Source organism: Micrasema longulum, unplaced genomic scaffold (assembly GCF_059751315.1).
Source record: "Micrasema longulum isolate JH-2025_06_02 unplaced genomic scaffold, ASM5975131v1 h1tg000594l, whole genome shotgun sequence".
In the NCBI taxonomy this organism is placed as follows: domain Eukaryota; kingdom Metazoa; phylum Arthropoda; class Insecta; order Trichoptera; family Brachycentridae; genus Micrasema; species Micrasema longulum.
The window spans coordinates 76,764-98,294 of NW_028277790.1; the positions used below are offsets into that span (position 1 = coordinate 76,764).

The following is a 21,531-nucleotide window of genomic DNA, read 5'->3' on the forward strand; positions in this document are numbered from 1 at the left end:
CAAGTAGAAGCGGAAGAGAACTTGAGACGTCATACGCGCAGTAATTTCATAAATACAAAACTTAAAAAATCAATAATTCATTATCAATGCATAAAATTTGAACGCCCTATATATATATATATATATATATATAGTTGGATAATTTATATAGCGCCATTTTTGTGAAAATCACCTCAAGGGCGCTGTACAATTAATAAATATCCCAGTACGTCTTGCAGCTACAGAGCGTATGGAAGGTTGGGATTCTAGTTCCTCGTTTTCAATTAAGATCAATCAAAAATTATAACAGATAGGAGCTAGATTACAGGACGTCTTGCAGCTACAGAGCGCACAGACAGTTAGAAATTTAGCCCCCATTTACACATTTTAAAAATTGACAAATAAATTTAGTGTATTAATGATACTAAAAAAAATTAAAATAATATGAATAATAAAAAGGAGTAAGATTACAACACGTCTTGCAGCTACTAAGCGCATAGACGATTGGAATTCTAGACCCCATTTACAAAATTTAGGTATTTTAAAGCTGATATATGAAAGCTAGATAACCAATCATCGTGCAGCTACAAAGCGCATGGACGAGTGGAATTCTAGCAAAGTTAGAATATCAATAAATTTACAAAAAATAGAGCATAGTAGTAAGTTTGTCAAGTGTTCATGCCAAGAAGTAAGCAATAAAAAACTAAATAAATAAAGCACTGTATCTCTTATTTATTCAACATTAACTTAGTGAATATTAAATCTGTTTTTTGACCACCCACAAGTTTATTTACAAGTAAATTTTTCATATACTCAGAATTATTCGTCAAACTTGTGTGCGCTCCGAAAACAAACTGATTATTTATGACGCTAATGGGTTGACACATTTGCCTAGTACCTGGCTTTAATAATAGTAATGAGTGTGGCCTTCCAACAGGTCAGACGCCTCGGCCCTTCGAGCGCCTCCACTGCCCCCACCTCCGCCCCCCGCCACTGCCCTCGGGGACCTCCTGAGTGGGAGAGCATTCGACTGTGGTTGCAGTTCTCCATCCAGCTGCCACTGTATCCAGCCACAACTACATTTTATAGGTCACTATAAAAATTTGTTTGATTTTAATGGTTTTTATTTTTTTACATATCGTCGCTTTAATTTGAATACAACGTAATTATCTAAATGATTACTTTACAGGAGGCAATAAAAATTGCATAAATTAGTAATTTCCTATGAAATTTTAGTGTTTTATGCAAACAAATATTTTAATTATTTCTGAATCCAACGTTACTACTATTATTATTATTATTATTATTGAACAGTATGCTATTCTGTCCGCGTCATGGTCCAATGGTCGGCGCGTTTGCTAACCATGTGAGAGGTCTTAGGTCCAATTCCTGACATGGTTGATATGAAATATTTATTTAAAAGGTGTTTTTACATTAGAACATTTCATAGTCTTTCGACTGGCACTTGAAGCATAAGACTGATCATCTTACCTTCGTGTAACAAAAATGGTCAAGGTACGCTGCGGTTGTTATATAAATACAGTGCCCTATGCGCATTTAGGTGCGAATAGGGAAATGAGGATGATGGTAATTTATTTATTTTACAGAAACAAACAGTCAACAGTAATATAATAACATAAAAAAGATATGGTTTAAAGACAGACCAGCGAAGTTTCTAAATAAAAATTATGCATTTTAAATGTACAACAAAAGGGTGTATTTTGTGTGTATGAGAGTAAGTGTAGAGATGTATTTGTGTGGGAGTAAGTGTTCAGGTGTGTGTAAGAGTGAACACGTAGAGCGTATCGCAGCCAGAAAGAATGAGTCTCAATTGATTTTTAAATAAATGAGGGGCATGTTAAATATATCAATAGATGAAAAAAAAGCATTATAGTTTGAGCAAGAACGATAGACGAAAGAGTGTTGTGCATAGTTTGTGCTACAGACTGGCAGATGGAATAAATACATTTCTTGTCACGCGAAACGGAACATTAAGATTAGTTTTGGAGAGTCGGTTAAAATAGTCTACTTTATTATTTAATTATTTTAAATAAATGTAACTTTATTTGCGTAATGCACTTGGTGTTTTGAACCTGTGTTATTCTGATTACTTCCTCGGGAAGATTGTTCCAATAGTCCGTGTGTTCCAGATGCTCTTGTGAACATTGGTAAGAAGTTGACTCCGATAGCGTCCCAGGAGCTCCGCAACACTCGGCTTCGCGCAGAGTTAGTCAGCCTGAACCTCAATCTACCGGCCAGAGTTTGGCTTCCTCTCCACCCCGTGCAGCATTATGTCTTGAGGATACCACCGCAGACAGCTGCCGTACTCAATTCTAAAGACAAGGTCTGAAATTATTATTCAATTCCTAATTCTATGGATATAATGTCCGAGATATGTACAAACACATGTTTTTTGTCTGCATCATTCGTCATTTTCACTGATAAGTAATTTATTCTTGGTGTCGAGCAGGAAAAATTAAAGCATTTAATAGTATGGTGGAGTTTCTCGAAAAGGCGGCCTCCGTGGTGTAGTGGTCAAGACGCTTGACTCACACACGGAAGGTTCCGGGTTCGATTCCCGGTGAGAACACAAAAATTAAAATGTGATTTTTCTCAAGCCTGGGTGCTCTGTGATGTAATTCACCGCTGTAATTAGGCCTCCTGGCCTGTTGTGGTGCAAAAAAAAAAAAAAAATGTAAAAAATGTAAAATGTAAAAAAAAAATTACTAATTACGGTTGTTAATTAAAGCACAGAACACCCAGAGCCTCGATTATGATGGGATGTTAAAATTTCTCTACAATTTCATCTACAAAGTAAAATTAAGTTTTCTGTATAAAAAACAGAATATGTTTACAATTTTTTTTTTTTAACATGTTCAATTACCGTTTACCAACGAAGATACTTTGAATTTTCATACAAATATACATACTTTCGTATATAAATATCGATATTAGTTTATACTGTCTCAGTATATACCGATGAAGATAGCCGTTCATAATGGCGGCCCTAGCCTGAGAAAAATTACATTGAACTTTTTTGTGTTCTCACCGGTAATCGAATCTTCCAATTGTGAGTCAAGGATCTTAACCACTATATCACGCAGGCTGCCGAATTGTGAATCAACCAATCAATCTCGGCGTTGTCATGTGTTGTGATAGATTTCTGGTTTCCGGGTAGCCATTTTGTTCAAAGTATAGTGTGTTTTGATGCTACGGGTTTCTTCTTTTAAATGTAAGCACAACTCACCGACGACAACTCGTGACATCACAGGCGAAGTAATTTTAAAATTACAAAACTTAAAAAAAAACATTCCGATGATAAATATGAAAAAAAGCACTAAACTTCCTTTTTAGATTATCATAATTGCCTATAAACACAACGAAATATGTAACAATATATCGACGCTGGAAAGGCTATTTACTTCAAGCGACATCACAGTTTTAATAATGACAGAACTAATTACGTTAAGCGACATAGGACTTGTAAAATATTTTCAATAAATAGGCGAATACACATTAAAATATGATTTACCCCGTCTATAGACGATGTTCTGAATGGAGGTATAATTTATGAGATATAATTTTTTGAATTTTTAAATGGCTCTCCAAGTTTGCAAAATGTCTCTTAAAGTAAATAGCCTTTCCAGCGTCCATTTGTATATTTTTTGGGTGATCCCCTGTAAGTTGGATTCATTCCGATGTTTCGGCTACCATTGCAGGAGCTATCTTCAGGGTAAACTGTGTATTTTGTAGAAAAAAAAAATGTTTATGTACTAGTAATTTGTACCGTGTCGCATTGGGCGGCAGGCACATTCCATGTCATTTTTTTTGTAGTGTGTAGTGCCGGGAACCATGTTGAGTTTAATTTCAGCCCATCGTTTTTGTTTATGTTATTTGGGTGTTTGTGTATTTTAATTCCCTCTTTTATTATTCATGCACTGTAATTTCTAGGTTTACGCAAAAATGTCCTGTGTCTATAAAGTGTTATACTATTGCAGAATTTTCAGGGTGCCCTAGTTTTGTTTCTACAAAACACACAGTTTACCTCGAAGATGGCTCCTGCAATGCTAGCCGAAACAAATCCAACTTACACAGGACCACCCAAAAAAGATTCATACTATTAACAGTGACCGTGAAAAACTACACACCTATGCCACAATATAGTTTGACTGATTGACTTTTGTGTATTTGAAATCTTCAGTATTGTTAATCTGATTTGATCATCCCGTGTCAAGAGGAATTAATAATGGAGTTAGCGTATTCCACAAGTGTCAATATCAGCCGTTGTCGTTGTGGCATCCAAATAGTAATCAAATGTCATAAAACTTTCTCATTTCTTACTAAAAAACAATGAATTTTTTTTTACTACATAATAAAATATTTCTTTTGTTTTCGCTCTAGACTCCATACTTGCTGTATGTGGAGGTATTGGAGGTAGGTGAAGCTGCTCCTCTACCGACCAGGGTCATCCAGCAACCTACTCCCATCAGGCACGCGCGGAGTGAAGAAGCACTTCCTACAGGTTAGATTAATTATTATCTATTAGAATTACAACGGTAATGTCAATGATAAAATGCCTAATTATATCGATACAAAAATGCATACTGGTAGTTGTCAATTTGGGGCCTATACAACATGCGATTTTGGACTTAACCCATAGAGAAACCCAATAAATGACAGTGGTGGTACACATATTATAATGAGAACATAGAAAACAAAAACAAAATCTGAAATATTTTTAAGCGATGACTACCCAATACATATATCCCAAGAGCCACAATATCATAATTGTTTCGAATTGCTTTTATGCAGTAACATAGATCATAAGATGAATTTTTTTTTTCAGTTTTAATGCTGCAGAGCAGCATTTATTTTATAATTAAAAAAATACAAACAAGAATTTGTTACCCACTAAGTCTAAAGACTTTTCGGTGGGACACATTTTTTTTTTTATGACAGGTTCATATTACATTTATTTTATTTATATTTTACAAATTTATTTATAAACAGGCACTATAAAGTATCTAGAAGATATTTCTTCAGTTCTTTTTACATTTTACATTGGTGTGTTTTATTTTATAAAAATTAATAATAATATACCCAATCTTGTCTCCTATTTAACTAATATGATACTATTTTTTTATTGCAGAATGGCGTACATTCTCCGTATATTCTCCCTATGACAATCCCGAAACTGAGGGTTGCTGGAGTCAAGAAGATGATGAACTTACACTTCAGGTATTTTCGAATTTCATTAACAAAATAAAATTTTCCTACCAAGTCATTTAGATGCTCTGTAGTTGGTTTACCAATCCAGTGATGATGACATTTTAAATTAAAATAACAAATCCAAAATTCAATGTTTGACTCCGTGTTATTTGATATTTCACAGTATCGATGCAAGGCTGCTGATAGTTTGTCCCAACTGTCGGGATCATCTGCTTCATCAAGAGAAAGTGTCTTACTGGCCGCTGCTGATGTCAGGAAACGATTAGCTGCCGCAGAAGAACACGATGGAGCACACGCCTTCCGGAACGCCAAGGATCCTAGTGCACAAGCTCTGAAGGTACAGTTGCATTTTAACAAAAAAATAAATAAATTTAAACATGTTACTAAATTGCGACACACGTTAAGGACAACAGAGTCTTTCTTTTTCGTCTTCCTGCCGCTATATCCTGGTTCATCCAGGGTCAAGCCTCCTTGTACAATGGTAACATTCTGTGCTGCCAACTCCTTCTCAATAGTAGAGCACCATGTTGCTGAGGGTCTGCGTCTACCTCTAGTTTTAGCTGGGATGTTGAGCGCTCTTCTTACTGAATAGTCCTCATCTCTACGTCTGATGTGACCATACTATCTCATCCTTCTTTCTTTAAATTTTTCTGCTATCTGTGCCACTAAAGTCTTACAATAATGTCTTTGTATCAATAAATTACCATGCAGATAGTTAAAACATGTAGCAATAGAAATATTAAAAGTTAATAACGTATTGCGAAAAGAAAGTGGTTTAAAAGGTTATCATAAAAGTTTGGAAGAGTTTTTCCAAGATCTAAAATGACAGTTAAAATCGTTGAAATTCCAGCGATTTTAAGTAATGACAAAAACATGATACTTTTGAATGTATTAGTGATTCATCTCCGATTTGGTACAAAATGCTTTTTCTGTGCCCGATAATTATTTATTGTTTGATAATAAATTATTTTAATTGATAAGTAAATGTATAACAGAGGAATACCGAAAATATTCACCCATTATTTATTACATAGTAAAACCTTGTTTTTAGGTTCCTCAATTTTACGTTTTCCCACTTTTAACGCCGAAATATTTAGGTCCCATTTTTTTCCATGCATTCTCATTCAAATATATCTCCAATTAACGTTTTTTTACGTTTTTCATAACCCCGGTTTTACGTTAAAAAAAATTATAATCTCATGCAATCTGTCAAAAGACGCCGAGCCCCGCTGCCGCGTTTGCCCAAAGTGGTTAAAAAAATGTTAAAAATTGTATCAAACTAAATTTAAAGTAGGTTCAATGTAATTGACCATTTTGTTTAAGTGTCTATTTTTGACATTTTACTAAATTGTGACATGCGGTTGACGTATATTTAGAAAGAATAAAGTCTTTACATCAATAAATTATGATGCAGAAAGTAAAAAAATTTGGCAATGGAAATATTATTTGAAGTTATAAACATAATCTGGAAAGAAGATTGTTCAAAAAGTTATCATAAAAGTGTGAAACAGTTTTTCTGCGATGTAAATGACAGTTCAAATTCTGTGGTACCATACTAAAAAAGTGATACCATATAAACGAAATTTCCCAATATTTAGGGAAAAAATCATTGTATACATTTTATGCAAATTGAATTTTTTATTTTGTGTTTTTAAGGTTAAGTACTTAAACAAAATGATTTAAAAATGTTTTTTTTAATTAAATAAAAAAAAAAACACATTATGGTATTGATTGAAAAAATACAAAATATTTAGGTAATCATAGGTAAATACGAGCAATCCCCAATTATGACGGTTTTTACAATTTTTCTGCAGTTTTTAATTTCCTCACTTTAGCGTTTTCCTCAGTTTAGCACTTTTTTCGCTGCTCCCTTGAAAAATGTAAAACAGGGGTTTTACTGTATTTGTAGAGATATTAAAGTTATTAGATGCAATGTGTACAAGCTACACATCACGGGGAAAGGAGAGTTAAACTCTGTATCTGTGCATGTGACTGCCCATCCTTAATACATGTACACCGCAAGACAAATAAATTTACGAGTTCTCAAAAAAAACTAAAATTGACATATAATGAATTATTCTTGATATTTAATTAGTTTTTTTTATATTGTTTGACATATGTGATGACTACTCGTTATTTCAAGGTTAAAATAAAAAATCTTACTCATGAATTGTACTTAGAAATTGCCATTATATATCAGGTATCAGATTACCCGAACCTTAGAGACCCATAACGGTTCATTTATGGTCGAGTGTTTGTGATGGAATAATAAAAGACATTTTGTTATTTTGTTATTTTTTAATTCATATTTAAGAAGTAGGTTCTTATCGCTTTATTTTAAATTAAAGTATTTTACATTTAAACATATTTATAACATTTAAAAATATTTAGTACTTAGTGAATTCACCTTTATTTTTTATAACATGTAAAATTCTATTATTTAGAGAAGCGTAAAGCGAATCTAAAATTTCTGATGTTATTTCTTCTTCCCAAACTTGAATTAAGTTTTTTTTTAATTCCTCAATGTTTTTTGATTTTTTTTTCCCGACTTTTTTTTTCATAATCGCCCATAAATTTTCTATCGGGTTCAAATCAGGGCTATTCCCGGGCCACGTCAACGATTTTAAGCCAATTTTCTCCTTGAATTCATTGATCTATAAAAAAACAATAAATTATTTATCATGTGGTCACAAAATGCATTTAAAAATATATATATTTGTACTCACAGTGCGGGCTCTATGGCACGGCGCAGAATCGTCCTGAAAAATTGGGTCCGCGGTATACTGCGTAATGTCCTCGATTGTTGGAATAATATGTTTTTTTAACACTTTTTTGTACTGAATGGCATTCATCGTACCCTGTACAAAATTTAGAGGTCCTAAACCGTATGCTGTCATGCACCCCCAAATCATCACGTAGGGTGAATGTTTAACGGTTCGAGTGACGCACGACGGATGATATCTTTCCCCACGTTTTCGTCGAACTATCTTTCTGCCGTCTGGACCAAAAAGGTTGAATTTTGATTCATCAGAGAAAACAACATTTTGCCAATCCTCCAAGGTCCAATTCTGGTGCTCTTTCGCCCAATCCAGTCTAGCCTTCTTCATTTTGTCCGTGAGTAATGGTTTCTTTGCGGGACTCCGTGCTTGGAAACCATGCTCCAACAGCCGCCTGGACACTGTTTTTACTGAAAATGTTGATGTGCTGGTAGACTGCACCTCTGCGTGTATTTCAGGTGCCGTTAAAAATCGATCGCGCATAACAATTTTTTTTATTAAGCGATCATCTCGGGCAGATGTCACGCGCCCCCGTCCGCTTCCTTTTTTCCGTTCTATGGATCCAGTTTCTTGGATTTTTTTTAATAAAAACCTCACTGCACCTTCTGAATACCCAACTCGACGAGATATTTCACAATTAGATATGTTTTCTTGCGACAATGTGATTATTTTGGATTTTATCGCAATCGACATTTGCTTTGCACTTTCCATGATTGTTGTGTTATGTTCACTCAAACGCGGGTAAAACAAGACTGTTGAGACATTTTAAAATGTAAATATTGTAGAAAGGTGACACATAGTGTCCTTAATTTATTAAACAAAAGAAAGAGGTATCGATAAAGGATTTCTTAGAAAAAGGGTTCAGTAAAGTCAAGGGGCGCGGTAGCAGGTAAACTCGTAATTTTTTTTGTCTTGCGGTGTATGTAATAATTGCTGTCTAAATGGTTGTTTTCAGGAACTGTGGAGTGAGAAAGAAGCCAGAGTCCGAGCCAGCTCTCCATACGGGCAGCTGTCAGGCTGGAAGCTGCTGGGGGCGATAGTGAAGTGCGGGGATGACTTGCGCCAGGAGTTGCTGGCTTCCCAACTGTTGCAGGCCCTGCAGGCCGTGTGGGACCAAGAACACGTGCCTCTCCGGCTACATCCCTGCAGGTTGCATAAATACTCTCATTACTATGACTTCCACAAACATTTCACTTTCGTAATCATTGACAGTCATAATCTGTATAGGATTTTTTTTTTTTTTTTTTGCTTTTTGATGCAGGGAGCTCCTACCCAAGTTGGAGTGACAGTAGAAATCTATGTTGATAACTCGATTATTTATTACATGCTGAATAATACAGATTCTGTAATGGAGCGCGAGAGTTACTTACTGACTGAACAAGTGGATTGAATTGCCTTTTTTCTTTTCTATATGAACACCTCACTGGGTACAACCAGTGGCCAGGTATTCATTTACGTTATTTATATTATGTTCCTAGTTATTTATTTTATTTTTATTTATTCATTTTTTCACATTATAAACAAAAATAAATAGTAAAATCAATTTGACCTCACTGGGGTTACCCGTGCCAAGGACACTTGACAATATACTTTTTTTATATAGTTATAATAGTTTATAATAGACATAATGACTTTTTGATCGCTAAAACAAATTATTTGCGATCGCGCTGGGAATATGAAATCACGTGTTCACTTGGTGACAGTTTAGTTGTTATTAAGCCGGAGAGAAGAAGATTGTACCTACAGTAGTAGGTAGAATATACATTTAACACCGCAACCTAGTAAATGTGCTATACACAAACACATATAGTATGACAATTAGGACCCGAATCAAGAAGCCATTTTAGAAAACTATTTTTATCAGCTCAACAGCAATAAATCTTATGACCTTAACAGCTATGACATTAGTATGTGATATTGCTTGTATTATCTAGTTCTTTCCAGGGTAGTTTGCCAGCTATCGCATTCCTATAGCGCTTCTATATTTGTATTGTCACTCAATCTAGTTCATTTCCAGGGTGGTTTGCCTGTCGGACGACTCGGGGCTCATATCCCCGCTGGTGAACACCGTGTCCCTGCACCAGATCCGGCGCCAGTCGGGGCTGTCCCTGCGCGGGTACCTGCTGCGGGAACACGGGGCCCCCACGGGGGAGAGGTTCATGCGAGCGCAGACCTCCTTTGTGCGCTCGGCCGCCGCGTACGCTCTCGCTTCCTACCTCCTGCAACTCAAGGACAGGTAATTTTTTTATATATTTTTTATTTGTTTATACATTTTATCATATATATATATTTTTTGTAAACTTTGCCCAGCTAACAATTACATACCCCGTTCCAAGCTATGCAATAATGTTAACAAATAGAAAGAACAGACAAATAAAATATGAACTTACTAGTATACACATATTGATATACATACATACATATACACACACATACACATATATACATACACACATACATATACCTATGCTCATATACATACATACATACATACATACACAAAAGATACACAATTTATTAATATGCGAAACTTCATGATTGCCATTTGTTTTTTTTTAAAATTATTTTTTATTTTTATGTCATTTTCAACATCCAGTAAGAATCTCCAATCCACGCCATGCATCAACCTCTATGACTCCCTACGACCAATGTCATGAAAGAGCGAGGTCAACACTTTCTTCAACTTGACAACACTCCCGCTTTTCCACAATTCTGGACCTTCTTACCAACTTAATAGTGTTGCCTCGATGCCAGAACAGTGTTGACCCCTTCACTTAGTATCAGATTCCTCTTGGTGTATCTTGTATTATGGTTGTGGTTGACGGTTGGGTATTTGTCACTATTTATGTGTGTAACCACTACCGTTCTCAAAATATACTGTTGAAAAATATTAAGTGTTCTGAATTCTTTGAAGAGTAAGTCTCTTGGATTATCAATTACTTGGAAAGTATACCCGTATTGTATCAACGGACATGCCATTATTTCTCATGCTTGGAGTAGTATTCTGCGTGAGAATATACACGTCTTGACCACATTATAGATAGCTCAATTACAGGCTCTCTTATAATTTAAATATTTTAATAAAGAAAAAAAAACAATAATTTACTATAGTAGGTCCTTTTTACAAAGTGTTTGTAAATACAGGTTATTCCAAATTTGTGGATTAAAGTATCACTCGTCTTTTCTTTCCATAATAAATTACAATTAACTTCTACCAAGAATTTTTACTTACATACTCAAACGGTTTTTAAAAAATATTGACACTGTACAAAAATAACTTTTTTTACAATGTGTTTCATTTAGAATTGTTGATGTAAGGCCGTTTGCTTTATATCGAGTCCATTTTGGTGGCATTTTAAGTGTTCATTTTTATACAGTTATTTATGACAGTATTATTATTGGTTATAGGCAGGCAGTCTTTGCTGATGCGCCTATATCTCGTGTACTGCTTTTTGTCTAAGTTCTTCTTCCTCCAAAAAAGCATCCAAACGGTTTTTGAACTGGTTGACCGAAATGGAATGGACGACTAGTCTTGGTAATTTATTCCAGTCTGAAACTACCCTGCTGGAAAGGAAATTTTTTTTGGGATTAAGGTGGAATTGGGGACGATAGAGCTTCCAGTTATGACCCCGTAAATTTGTATGCATGAAAATATAAAAATTAGTATGATGTCTTGTTTGTGTTTGTGGATTTACTGGTTTTGTGTCTTGTCCTACGGCGCTGAACATGATTTTCATAACATGCAAATTCTCATATCATAGGCAAATCAGTACATTGCATCACTGGACTGCAGTCTTTCAAAGGAGAATTCTTAAATCAAATCTGTGAATGTATTTGTTTTTGCAGACACAACGGGAACATTCTCTTGGATGTGGAAGGTCACTTGATTCATATTGACTTTGCATTTATCTTATCCATTTCTCCGAAAAATCTTGGTTTCGAGACATCACCATTTAAGGTATGCATTATTTTTTAGTTTATAATTTAATGAACATGTTTTTTAATTCAGTGTTTTAAATTTTAAATGTAGAATATATGTATTTATCTAGTCAGATTTTGATCGTTATCAAACTCTAACCAATCACTTTCCTGGAAAGGCTATTTATTTATTTTACACGAACATACAGTCAACAATGATTATACTACATATTATTATCACTAGCAGCTATTAAGCTGATGCGTGTATATCAAGATTACATGGTTATTAAACATTATAAATTGATGTGTGCATCTAGTTAACATTAACTGAACTAGCACTAGGCCATTCCATTTCTCCACGACTCGGTTTGTCAGGAAGTTCTTCCTGGGGTTAGATGAGAAGGAGGTAGTGTTTAGTTTCAATGAATGACGTCTGAGATGGCGGTTTTCATTCATAGTGAACATTGATTTCAACTTGGGTACATTATATTGCTCAGTTAAGATTTTGAACGTTTCAATCAAGTCACCACGCTGCCTCCGCTCTTCCGGTAAACTTAACGCGAGCTCCCTTAAGCGGTCCTCATATGATTTATTTCTTAGAGAAACTACCATTTTATTTGCTCTTCTCTGGACTTTCTCCAACAACTCTATGTCTTTTTTTAAAATAGGGACTTTAGATTTGGTAGGCATACTCCAGGAGTGGACCAAAATATGTTTTATAAATTTTGAGGAACAAATCTTGGGTGATGTGAGCGAATGTTTTCCCTATTAAAGATAATATTTTAAAGACAGATCAATGTAGTTTCTAAATAAAAATCATACATATTAAATTATAGTACATGTGTTAATGTGTGCGTGCGTATATGTATGTAAAAGGGTGTGTATTTGTATGAAGTAAGTGTTCAGGTGTGTCGTCAAAAAGCAAGTATAAATAGCAAGTACTGAGATAAGTATCTCAGCCAGATATAATGAGTCTTATTTTATTTTTAAATCAATCAAGGGGCATGTTAAATATATCAATAGATGAAAAAAAATAATTATAATTTGAGCAACGATAGAGGAAAGAGTGTTGTGCATAGTTAGTGTACAGACTGGCAGATGGAATCAATATTTATTTCTTGTCACGCAAAAGGCGGCACTAAAATTAATTTTAGAGAGTAGGTTTAAAGAGTCTACTTTATTATTTAATAATTTATATAAATTGCATAATTCAGATATAGTGTGTCTATTTTTAAGGGTGAAAAATCCATTTTGTTTAGTAGATTGGCTGTAGGTCCAAAGCATTTTATTGTTTTTATAATTTTATTCCATTGATTTACAACTAATTTTGTCGGGAAGTTCTTTCCGGAATTGGATGTGAAAGAGATGGTTTTCAATTACAATTAATGACTTCTGAGATAAGGGGTTATTCTTCATACTGTACTTTTATTTCAGCTTTGGTACATAATTTTATTTAACCAAGACTGTATAATAATATGTAATGTATTTCATAATTCCAGTTGACAAGTGAGATAGTAGAAGTCATGGATGGAGAAGAGTCAGATATGTTCTCCTACTTCAAGATACTCATGCTACAGGGACTCGTTGCTGCCAGGAAACACCAAGACAGGCTTCTTCATATTGTAGAAGTTATGCGACCAGGTCTGTAATAACAGATTACTCTACCGCGGATGTTGGGATATCTTAACGTTGATGAATATGGAAGCCTAGACACGGCTCGTGACCTGTCATTCTGCCATTCTATGGTTCTAGTATCTCTCTTCAATCCGTGCCTCATGTCTGAGGATGGTGATCACGCCTGACTCCAGGCATGGCTCATCTGTGGGCAGTCTCTCTCCACCTGGAACGGTCTCGTGCTCTTCTGTAGGCATTCTTCAGTGACAATTCTAATAATTCAGTGACCGAGCCGCTCCATCTTGTCAGTTGACTTCTATGCGACCTTGTCCCTTCGAGATTTCCCAGGAGGATAGTTTTCTCCAAACTATCAGAGTTCCCCTTGGAAATATGTTCAAAGAACTGCAGGATTCTTTTCTCGCACATAGATGAAAGTCATTATATTATGCTTAGTTCCCGGAGTATAGATATATTTTATGGTTATTAATGGTTCTAGTACACATTTCTTCAATTTAATCTTCTCAAAAATATTAATTTCCAGTATTTGCATATAATTAGACCTGTGTCCGGGCGAATAAAGAACACAGTTCTGTGTGTGAAATAGAACCAGAACTCCGGACGAGTGTTTTCGACTCGATGGCTGCTCTCAGGTAAAAATCCTGAATAAGGAAATCAAATGAAGATAAGTTCGCCTCGTTGCATTGTAGTTAGCACATTTGCCTACTATGCTTGAGACCCCGGGTTTAATTCCTGGGAAAGTCAACATGAAATATTGATTGAAAAGGTGGTTCTGCGCTACAATATTTCATCTTCCTGGACTGGCATGTGAAGCGTGAGGCTGATCACTTCACCTTTATGTAACAGATGATCGATAAACGCAGAATTTAGCAGTGGCAAATGGTGATTTTTGACAGTTATGAAGATTATTACTGATAATTTATCAAATCAACTCATACAACAATAATTTTAATGTAAGACTGGTGCAAACGTTTTATTAAAAATACACAATGACATTCAGTAGATATATTGAAATGTCGACACTAAGCACTGTGCCGATTCTATACATTAATTATGCCAAAAATGGCCACGTTGAGCGCCACATGTCATATGTCAACTTTATCATATCATAGAAAAATAGTCTTTAGGATCCATGTTCGGAACACTATTTTTCAAAAAGACAATCTTGTAATTATATCTGTAATCTGCAAGCTTACTTAAAGAGGAAATAACAGCAACTGGATTTTAAGAATTTAAATACACCTTGCAATTCGTATGAAGAAATAAGTTAAAGTTTCTTTTATTGGGAAGGGGCTGGGCACACCTGACAATAATTTGCAATAAATCAACAATTATTTTATTTTCCCATAAATATAACTACTACAAAACGTTATTATCTATAGTAAAAAATAACAGTAAGCTGCACATAATCACTTATATCGACGATTCGCCCCTGGAATTTAGTGTACCAATGCGGTCTCTATGCACCACCGGGTGGGGACAGGAGTGGATAATGATTTGTGTATATAAATTAAAATAATTTAAAAATCTGAATACGTGAAATAATAAAATAAATATTTGGGTCATGAGAACCCATCACAAATATACAAATTTAAGTCATAAATAACCGTCTTAGAAAATATGAAAGAGGTTGTAGTGGAATGTATTAAATAACTTTACAGGCGGCCAACTGGCGTGTTTGCGGGGAACCAGCGCAGTACGCGGCCTGAGTACGAGACTCCACACGGGGCGTACGGAGGCCCAACTGGCCGCCCTGGTAGACTCCCTTGTCCACTCGGCTCTCACCTCCATCTCCACACGCCTGTACGATCGCTTCCAATACATGACCAACGGAATCCTCTAGTTGATACGTGATATCGGTACAGCCGCGGCTTATTTCGAAACGCCTAAGCAAATTATTAATATTGCGGGAAGCTTTTTCTCCCAGTGTGTATATTTTATGTGCAGAATTGAACTTGTAAACTTGATCGAGTACCAATTTAAAATAAGACATTAATAACAATGCCGAAACATTACAGAACTAATAAATGTAATTTATCACTTATCATAATTCATTCTAATACGTGCAAGCGTAAAATATATTACCTACATATATTTTTTCTAAATTTTGTAACTGGTATTAATTTTTTTTATGTCAAATAGTTTATTTGAATAATTAGTTTTACAGAAAGTATGTCATCACATCTGTGTATCCATTTCATTATAAAAAAGTGGTTACTGTGCTTTTGAACTGATCCGATACATTGTTCAGAAGAGCAGTTAGGAATCGATTCCTATTTATGATAACAGGTGCATTTTAATATGTATGTACATAGTTTAATAACATGTATATACAGCTAACTTTGAGGCTTACGAGTAAGGGAAAATTTGTAAAATAAAAATATATTGAAATTAACAAAAAATCATAACGCAGATTCGATTTTCGTCCGCGATCAAGATTGTTGAAATATTGATGTCTTACAAAAGCCTGAAATCATCTAATCTTTAATTAGCTACAAAAGTAATCAATCTCCATTGACTTATTATCTTTGTACACGTATTAAAATTTTAGCTGAAGTTTATCTGAGTTTATCTAAGTTTAGCTGAAGTATATTTATATTGTTGATTCCTCGTAAACACATTTTTCACTACTTTTTGATGAGTCTAATGAGTCATTAAATAAAAGATAATACGTATTAGTAACAAATCTGTAAAAATGTTACTATTTCTCAAGAACACAAGAAAGATACAAAATTATCTTTGTTTTTAATGTATATATGTGTGTAAGGATCCTTATAAGAAAAGCCCTTTAAATTATCTGTCCTTAATGATCGAGACTTATAAAATGAGATTGTCCAAATAAACTGTGGTATGTGTAAGAGCAAAACCTAAAACTGATAGTTGCTATGTAAAGCTAATGTCGCATTGCGTTTATTGTACACTCGCTGATTTAAATATAAATTATTCTATCAAGATGGTAAATGCTTTTCCAAATATTTCAATAAATTTGTGACATTGAAAATGTTTCATTAAATAATTCCACCGTCAAACACAAAATTCACATTGCATATGGCTTGTGTATTTGTGCATCATCGATATTGTTTGCTAATAAAACAGCGATCTGTTATTCGAAGAGTGAAAAAATGCTGTTAAATATATAAGAAATTGTTTTATGACTCCGTAATATACTGTTAAACGTATTTCAAATTAGTAAAACAAATTATTGTTGAATTAAAATTTATAACATAAAAAAAATTGTGTTATTGACGATTCTGTGAAATTGACGTTATCGATGTATAATAATTCATTATGTAATTCAAATTGAATCTTTATAAAATTGAAAAATCTTTCCTAACTTTAATACATCCAACATTTCAGATTTTGGCCTTGTTTTACAGATTTCAGATTAGAATTAGTCTCTAATTTTACATTTTCAATTTTACTCGCCAAATCATTTAAAAGTATTTAAAGAATGAATTGATTTTATTTTATTTAAAATAACTTTAAGCATTTTTCGTATGTATGCAGTTTGAAAATTTTCGTTGGATGTATTAAAGATAGTTTTGTATATGTATTTCTTATTTTTTGAAAAAAGCTAAATACATAATATTAATTTTATGGATCTATAAAAAATATACAAGAGTTATGCTAAAATGTTGAGTTTGTAAATGTTTATATAAAATGTCTGTGTCTATAAAAATATAAAAGTTTTCCGCTATAAATGTATTATGGTGACTTGGTACAGTTTTGGTTGCTGTCTATAACCGGTGCTAAAATATTATTTCGTTAGTGTCGGCTGTGTCTGGTACTTGAGCAGTTTTGTTACAGTAAATATAATAATACGAGGCATATTGTAAACATGCGAGAGTCGATATGATTGTTTGACCTTAAAGATAATATTAAATGAGATGATGTAATTAATTGTATTGCGACATACTATTTTGGAACCATCAAATTTAAGAACTGATCTTCAGTAGAATTTTTTTAAGTGTCATGTATTCAAAATTTAGATATAAATATTCAAAATACTGTTTGAAATAGATAGCGATGAAAATTATACTTAAAATGAACTCCCCATTCTTTCTCCTGTCTGCATCTACCATCTACCATCTACCATCTGTATTACGGGACACTGATCAAGATAAGATGGTCTCTCGACACCCAGTACCCTTCAGGCGTTGGCCCAGAAAAATAATATCATCCGTGATACTGCAATACCGTGTAATCTGTTTTTTTTATTTTTTAAATGAAAATGTTAACTGAAATAAATTCACCATAGGGACTAAGAGCTGTTAGTTTTGAATTATTGCCATTTTTGCTCCAAATAATAATTGCAGTACCACCGACGATATGTAATTCACGCTGACCGGTTGAAAATTAAAGTCGGGACTACACCATGAGAGAAATGTAATGCGTATGGGTTTTCTTATTTGCTTTTAATGCCTACTCTTTTGTTATCTAGAATATTTTTAGTTATAATTTGTATTTTTTAACGCTAAGAATCTGGATGATAAGTTTGAGATTTTTGCCGTATCATTTATGTTGAAAATGTGACAAAATGACTGATTCATAATACCCAATTTGAATTATTCCTGGTAGGCTAAATAAATCATCAGTTATTTATAATCATAAAGAACTATCATTGTAAATATCTACATAGCATCATAAATGTATTATTTTTTATGTGTGTGGCTCATATTGTCATCATATTTTAATTTGTAATATTCTATTTTAAAAAAATATAAACATTTATTGTACTATTCATACTTTGCGTTGTCTCGAGTTTAATATATTTTTTAATCAACGTTCTCCTTGTAAAGCTCTTTGTTTTTTAATCACTTCTAAATTTATAAATGTTTTGGACAGTCAATATTTAGAAATTAAAATTAACCTAAATTTTTACTCTTTGCACTCAAATTTTGAAATAGTTTAAAGATTGCGAGATTCGGCATGATATTTGTGGAAGCAGAGTCCCACGCTGGCGTAGATTATTCATATACAAAATGTAATACGGAATATCATAAAATATCGTTTTTAAATCACTCAAACACAATTTACCAGAGAAATTTAGGTTGTTTAGTAACAGTTGACAAAGTGAATTGAATTGATAGAATACTTACATATTATAAAATACTTGTATATTATATTTTTTTGATATTACCCATTAAGCCGAATTAAAATCGATCTTTTACATTTTATTTTATTTTAAGAGTGTTTGAAAATTTTATGTATTTACAAAAAGTGCTGTTATGATATTAATAATTTTCCAGTTGGCACTTTTATGAATGGCTCAGCTGTATGAGATTAATTATTTTTAAGTTTCCCGGATAGATAGCAAAGAAAAGTTTATTTCCAGTATAAATCTGGCAGTATGCGTACTTGCTACAATATTGTCAAACTATTTCATAATGTAAAGAAATGTACAGATTAAACAAAAATGTCATGAAATTGTACATATTAAAATGAACTAATACATGTAAACGTAAACTAAGAGCTGCCAATAAACACGAGTTAATATAGTTTTTATATATTCCCTAATTTTTATACCGAAAATTATTTTAGAAATATTTTAGTGTTCGAGCCGTGACGGCGGCGTTGATTAGTTAAGTCTGGTGATTTAACATTACAAATCTTTATTTTTAAACTTATTTTAATGCCAATGAATGTCTATAATCTAAAATTTTATCAGTAAGGAATTACATAAAATATAATCGTTTTATTAAACATGCAATTTTAATATGATTTCATCACATTCCATAATTTGCATCACCTCCAACTTTACCGTAAAAGTCAGACTAAGGAACTTAGAAACTATTATTGGAGCATTCCACAGTAAAGATCTTCCAGTAACCAAATTCACTATGTATATTATTTGCAATCCCTTCAAATTAATATACTAGTTTCTTTTCTTACTTATTTTGCATTCAAATAAATTGTATTTATTTTCTAAAAAAAACTACAAAATAAATGTTCATTTTTTTTTTTTTCTCCGAGGCATTTAATCTTGACAAATATTCTTCATTATATACTTTGATTTTCCCATTACAACTACATAATTTTATTCGGAAATAATCTCATGGGCCTGAACCCTTGCAATAACCCGCAAACCTCGAGTTCATCCTAGATTATGGTATTCTGCGCTGAACTATATAATTTTTGCGTGGAAGTACAGAAAAGGGGATTGATATGAATTATTATTACTTATAAGGAATTTTTAATTCTTTGCCCCAGCCAACATTATCGAACTTTCTGCACTAGATATGTTTGAAAAATGTAAATTCATTCAAATTTCCCTTCACTAAAAAATTTACTGTACGAAGAACTTCGCAGGGTGTCGTGTTCAAGCAATATTTCATGTCCTTTCAAGAAAACTTGCTGTGAAATAAATCTGAGATTTTCCTTCCTCATATAATATGTTTGTATGTATGCAATTAATTTTTTAAATATTCAATCAATGCGATGTACATACATAGCTAATTAAAAAAAATATTTCAACATTATTTAAACCTTTCTAAACATATTTGCTACTTTTTCTCGGCAATTTTATGCAATAATTAATTAATTATGTATCCATTCTACACATAACTTTACCCTTTAATGCTTTATGATTTCAATCTAATTGTACTCAACATATTGTGAATGTAAAAGTAACGCAAATATTGATTTGAAAAATATTTTACCTAAATGTATTTTAAATTTTTTCATTTTATCTTATTTTCAATCATGTAATAAACGATTCTCATAAAAATATATTTGTATATTATTTTATTTCTAAATAAATAAACAATAAATAAATATATTGCAATATTTATTTTTAATTGTTAGTAGACAGGCCAATCTCTTATCAATCCCTTAAACCTCCCTTCCCGGTGATGTGTAGCTTATTACACAACTTTAATATCTCCATGAATTTAATAAATATCGTGTTAAAAATTTCAGTATTCCTACATTATACATTTATGTATCAGTTAAAAAATATTTTTTAATTAAATAATAGTTATTGGGCTCAGAAAGGGCATTTTATCAGAATCAAATTCTTATTAAAAATATTTTCATTTCTTATTCAATTTTTAGAATCAAATTCTTATAAAAATTGGCCCAAACCCAGCAGAATAAAGACTACTATGTTGCCAAAAACACAGTCAAAACACGTCTTCAAAGATTTTTGCAGAGCTGAATGCAGCTTTAAAATTTTACCCCTTACAATGAGGAGGCGTCGTCTGTAGTTTAGGTAACGAGGCTGAAAGTTATAAAAAAATTAGCTCTCTTAACTCCTTAAATTAAATGACATAATATCAAGTCCCAAAACATCAGAGTAATAATTCTCTAGAGAAGCCCTTAACCTCTATTGCATAGAACAAGTGTTCCAAAATTTTGTTTGGTTTTTAGTTTAACAACAAACGTGTAACGGACGGTTTTGGTTAGTGCTTGCAATTCTCAACCCAAGTACCTGCGGCCCATTGTATTTCTGTAATCCTGTAGCTAACTTCGTGGTCAATAATCATAGAATGGTTTTTCTTTGTATGGGCGACTCAATTAGGTATTCTATTACTCTAAGTCCAAAACAGTGTTTTTTTTTCAACAGGACAACACTCAACGCCATACTTTTATAAAAGTATTGAGTGGTTTAAAAAAATATAACTTACCTTGTTAATTGGCCTGTACAGTCACCGTATGTAATCTAATGAATCATTTATGGTCAATGTTTAAAAGATCACCCAAAAAGGATACATATTGATAACCGAGACTGTGAATATCTACAAACCTATACAAAATATAGTTTATAAACAAACCAGTGTTAATAACCAATTGTTTTTTTTTTTTAATCCCACCACAAACAAATATATCTTAGTTTATTTAGGGTACCCTAATACATATGGCCAAGGCTATATGAATAGATTTTTTAATTTTTAATTTTTTTAAAGTTTTTTTTACAGTATACATAAGAGGTAAAATAGAGTTTTAAAAAATAAAGGATAATTACATAGAAATGAAATACATATTAACAGTAAAATTG

At 33.0% G+C, this 21,531-nt stretch overlaps 1 protein-coding gene across 1 annotated transcript in view; it reads left to right on the plus strand.

The window, feature by feature from the left end:
- Positions 1 to 15,937, plus strand: part of fwd (phosphatidylinositol 4-kinase beta fwd) — a 35,387-nt gene extending 19,450 nt beyond the window's left edge. Inside the window, exons 6-15 of the mRNA XM_088228552.1 lie at positions 917 to 1,068; positions 2,130 to 2,323; positions 4,381 to 4,501; positions 5,129 to 5,217; positions 5,372 to 5,545; positions 8,941 to 9,134; positions 10,003 to 10,221; positions 11,832 to 11,943; positions 13,403 to 13,544; positions 15,197 to 15,937. Coding sequence (XP_088084678.1) covers positions 917 to 1,068; positions 2,130 to 2,323; positions 4,381 to 4,501; positions 5,129 to 5,217; positions 5,372 to 5,545; positions 8,941 to 9,134; positions 10,003 to 10,221; positions 11,832 to 11,943; positions 13,403 to 13,544; positions 15,197 to 15,378 — 1,579 coding nt within the window. The 3' untranslated portion in view covers positions 15,379 to 15,937. The remainder of the gene's footprint in view (positions 1 to 916; positions 1,069 to 2,129; positions 2,324 to 4,380; positions 4,502 to 5,128; positions 5,218 to 5,371; positions 5,546 to 8,940; positions 9,135 to 10,002; positions 10,222 to 11,831; positions 11,944 to 13,402; positions 13,545 to 15,196) is intronic.
- Positions 15,938 to 21,531: the final 5,594 nt, after the last annotated feature.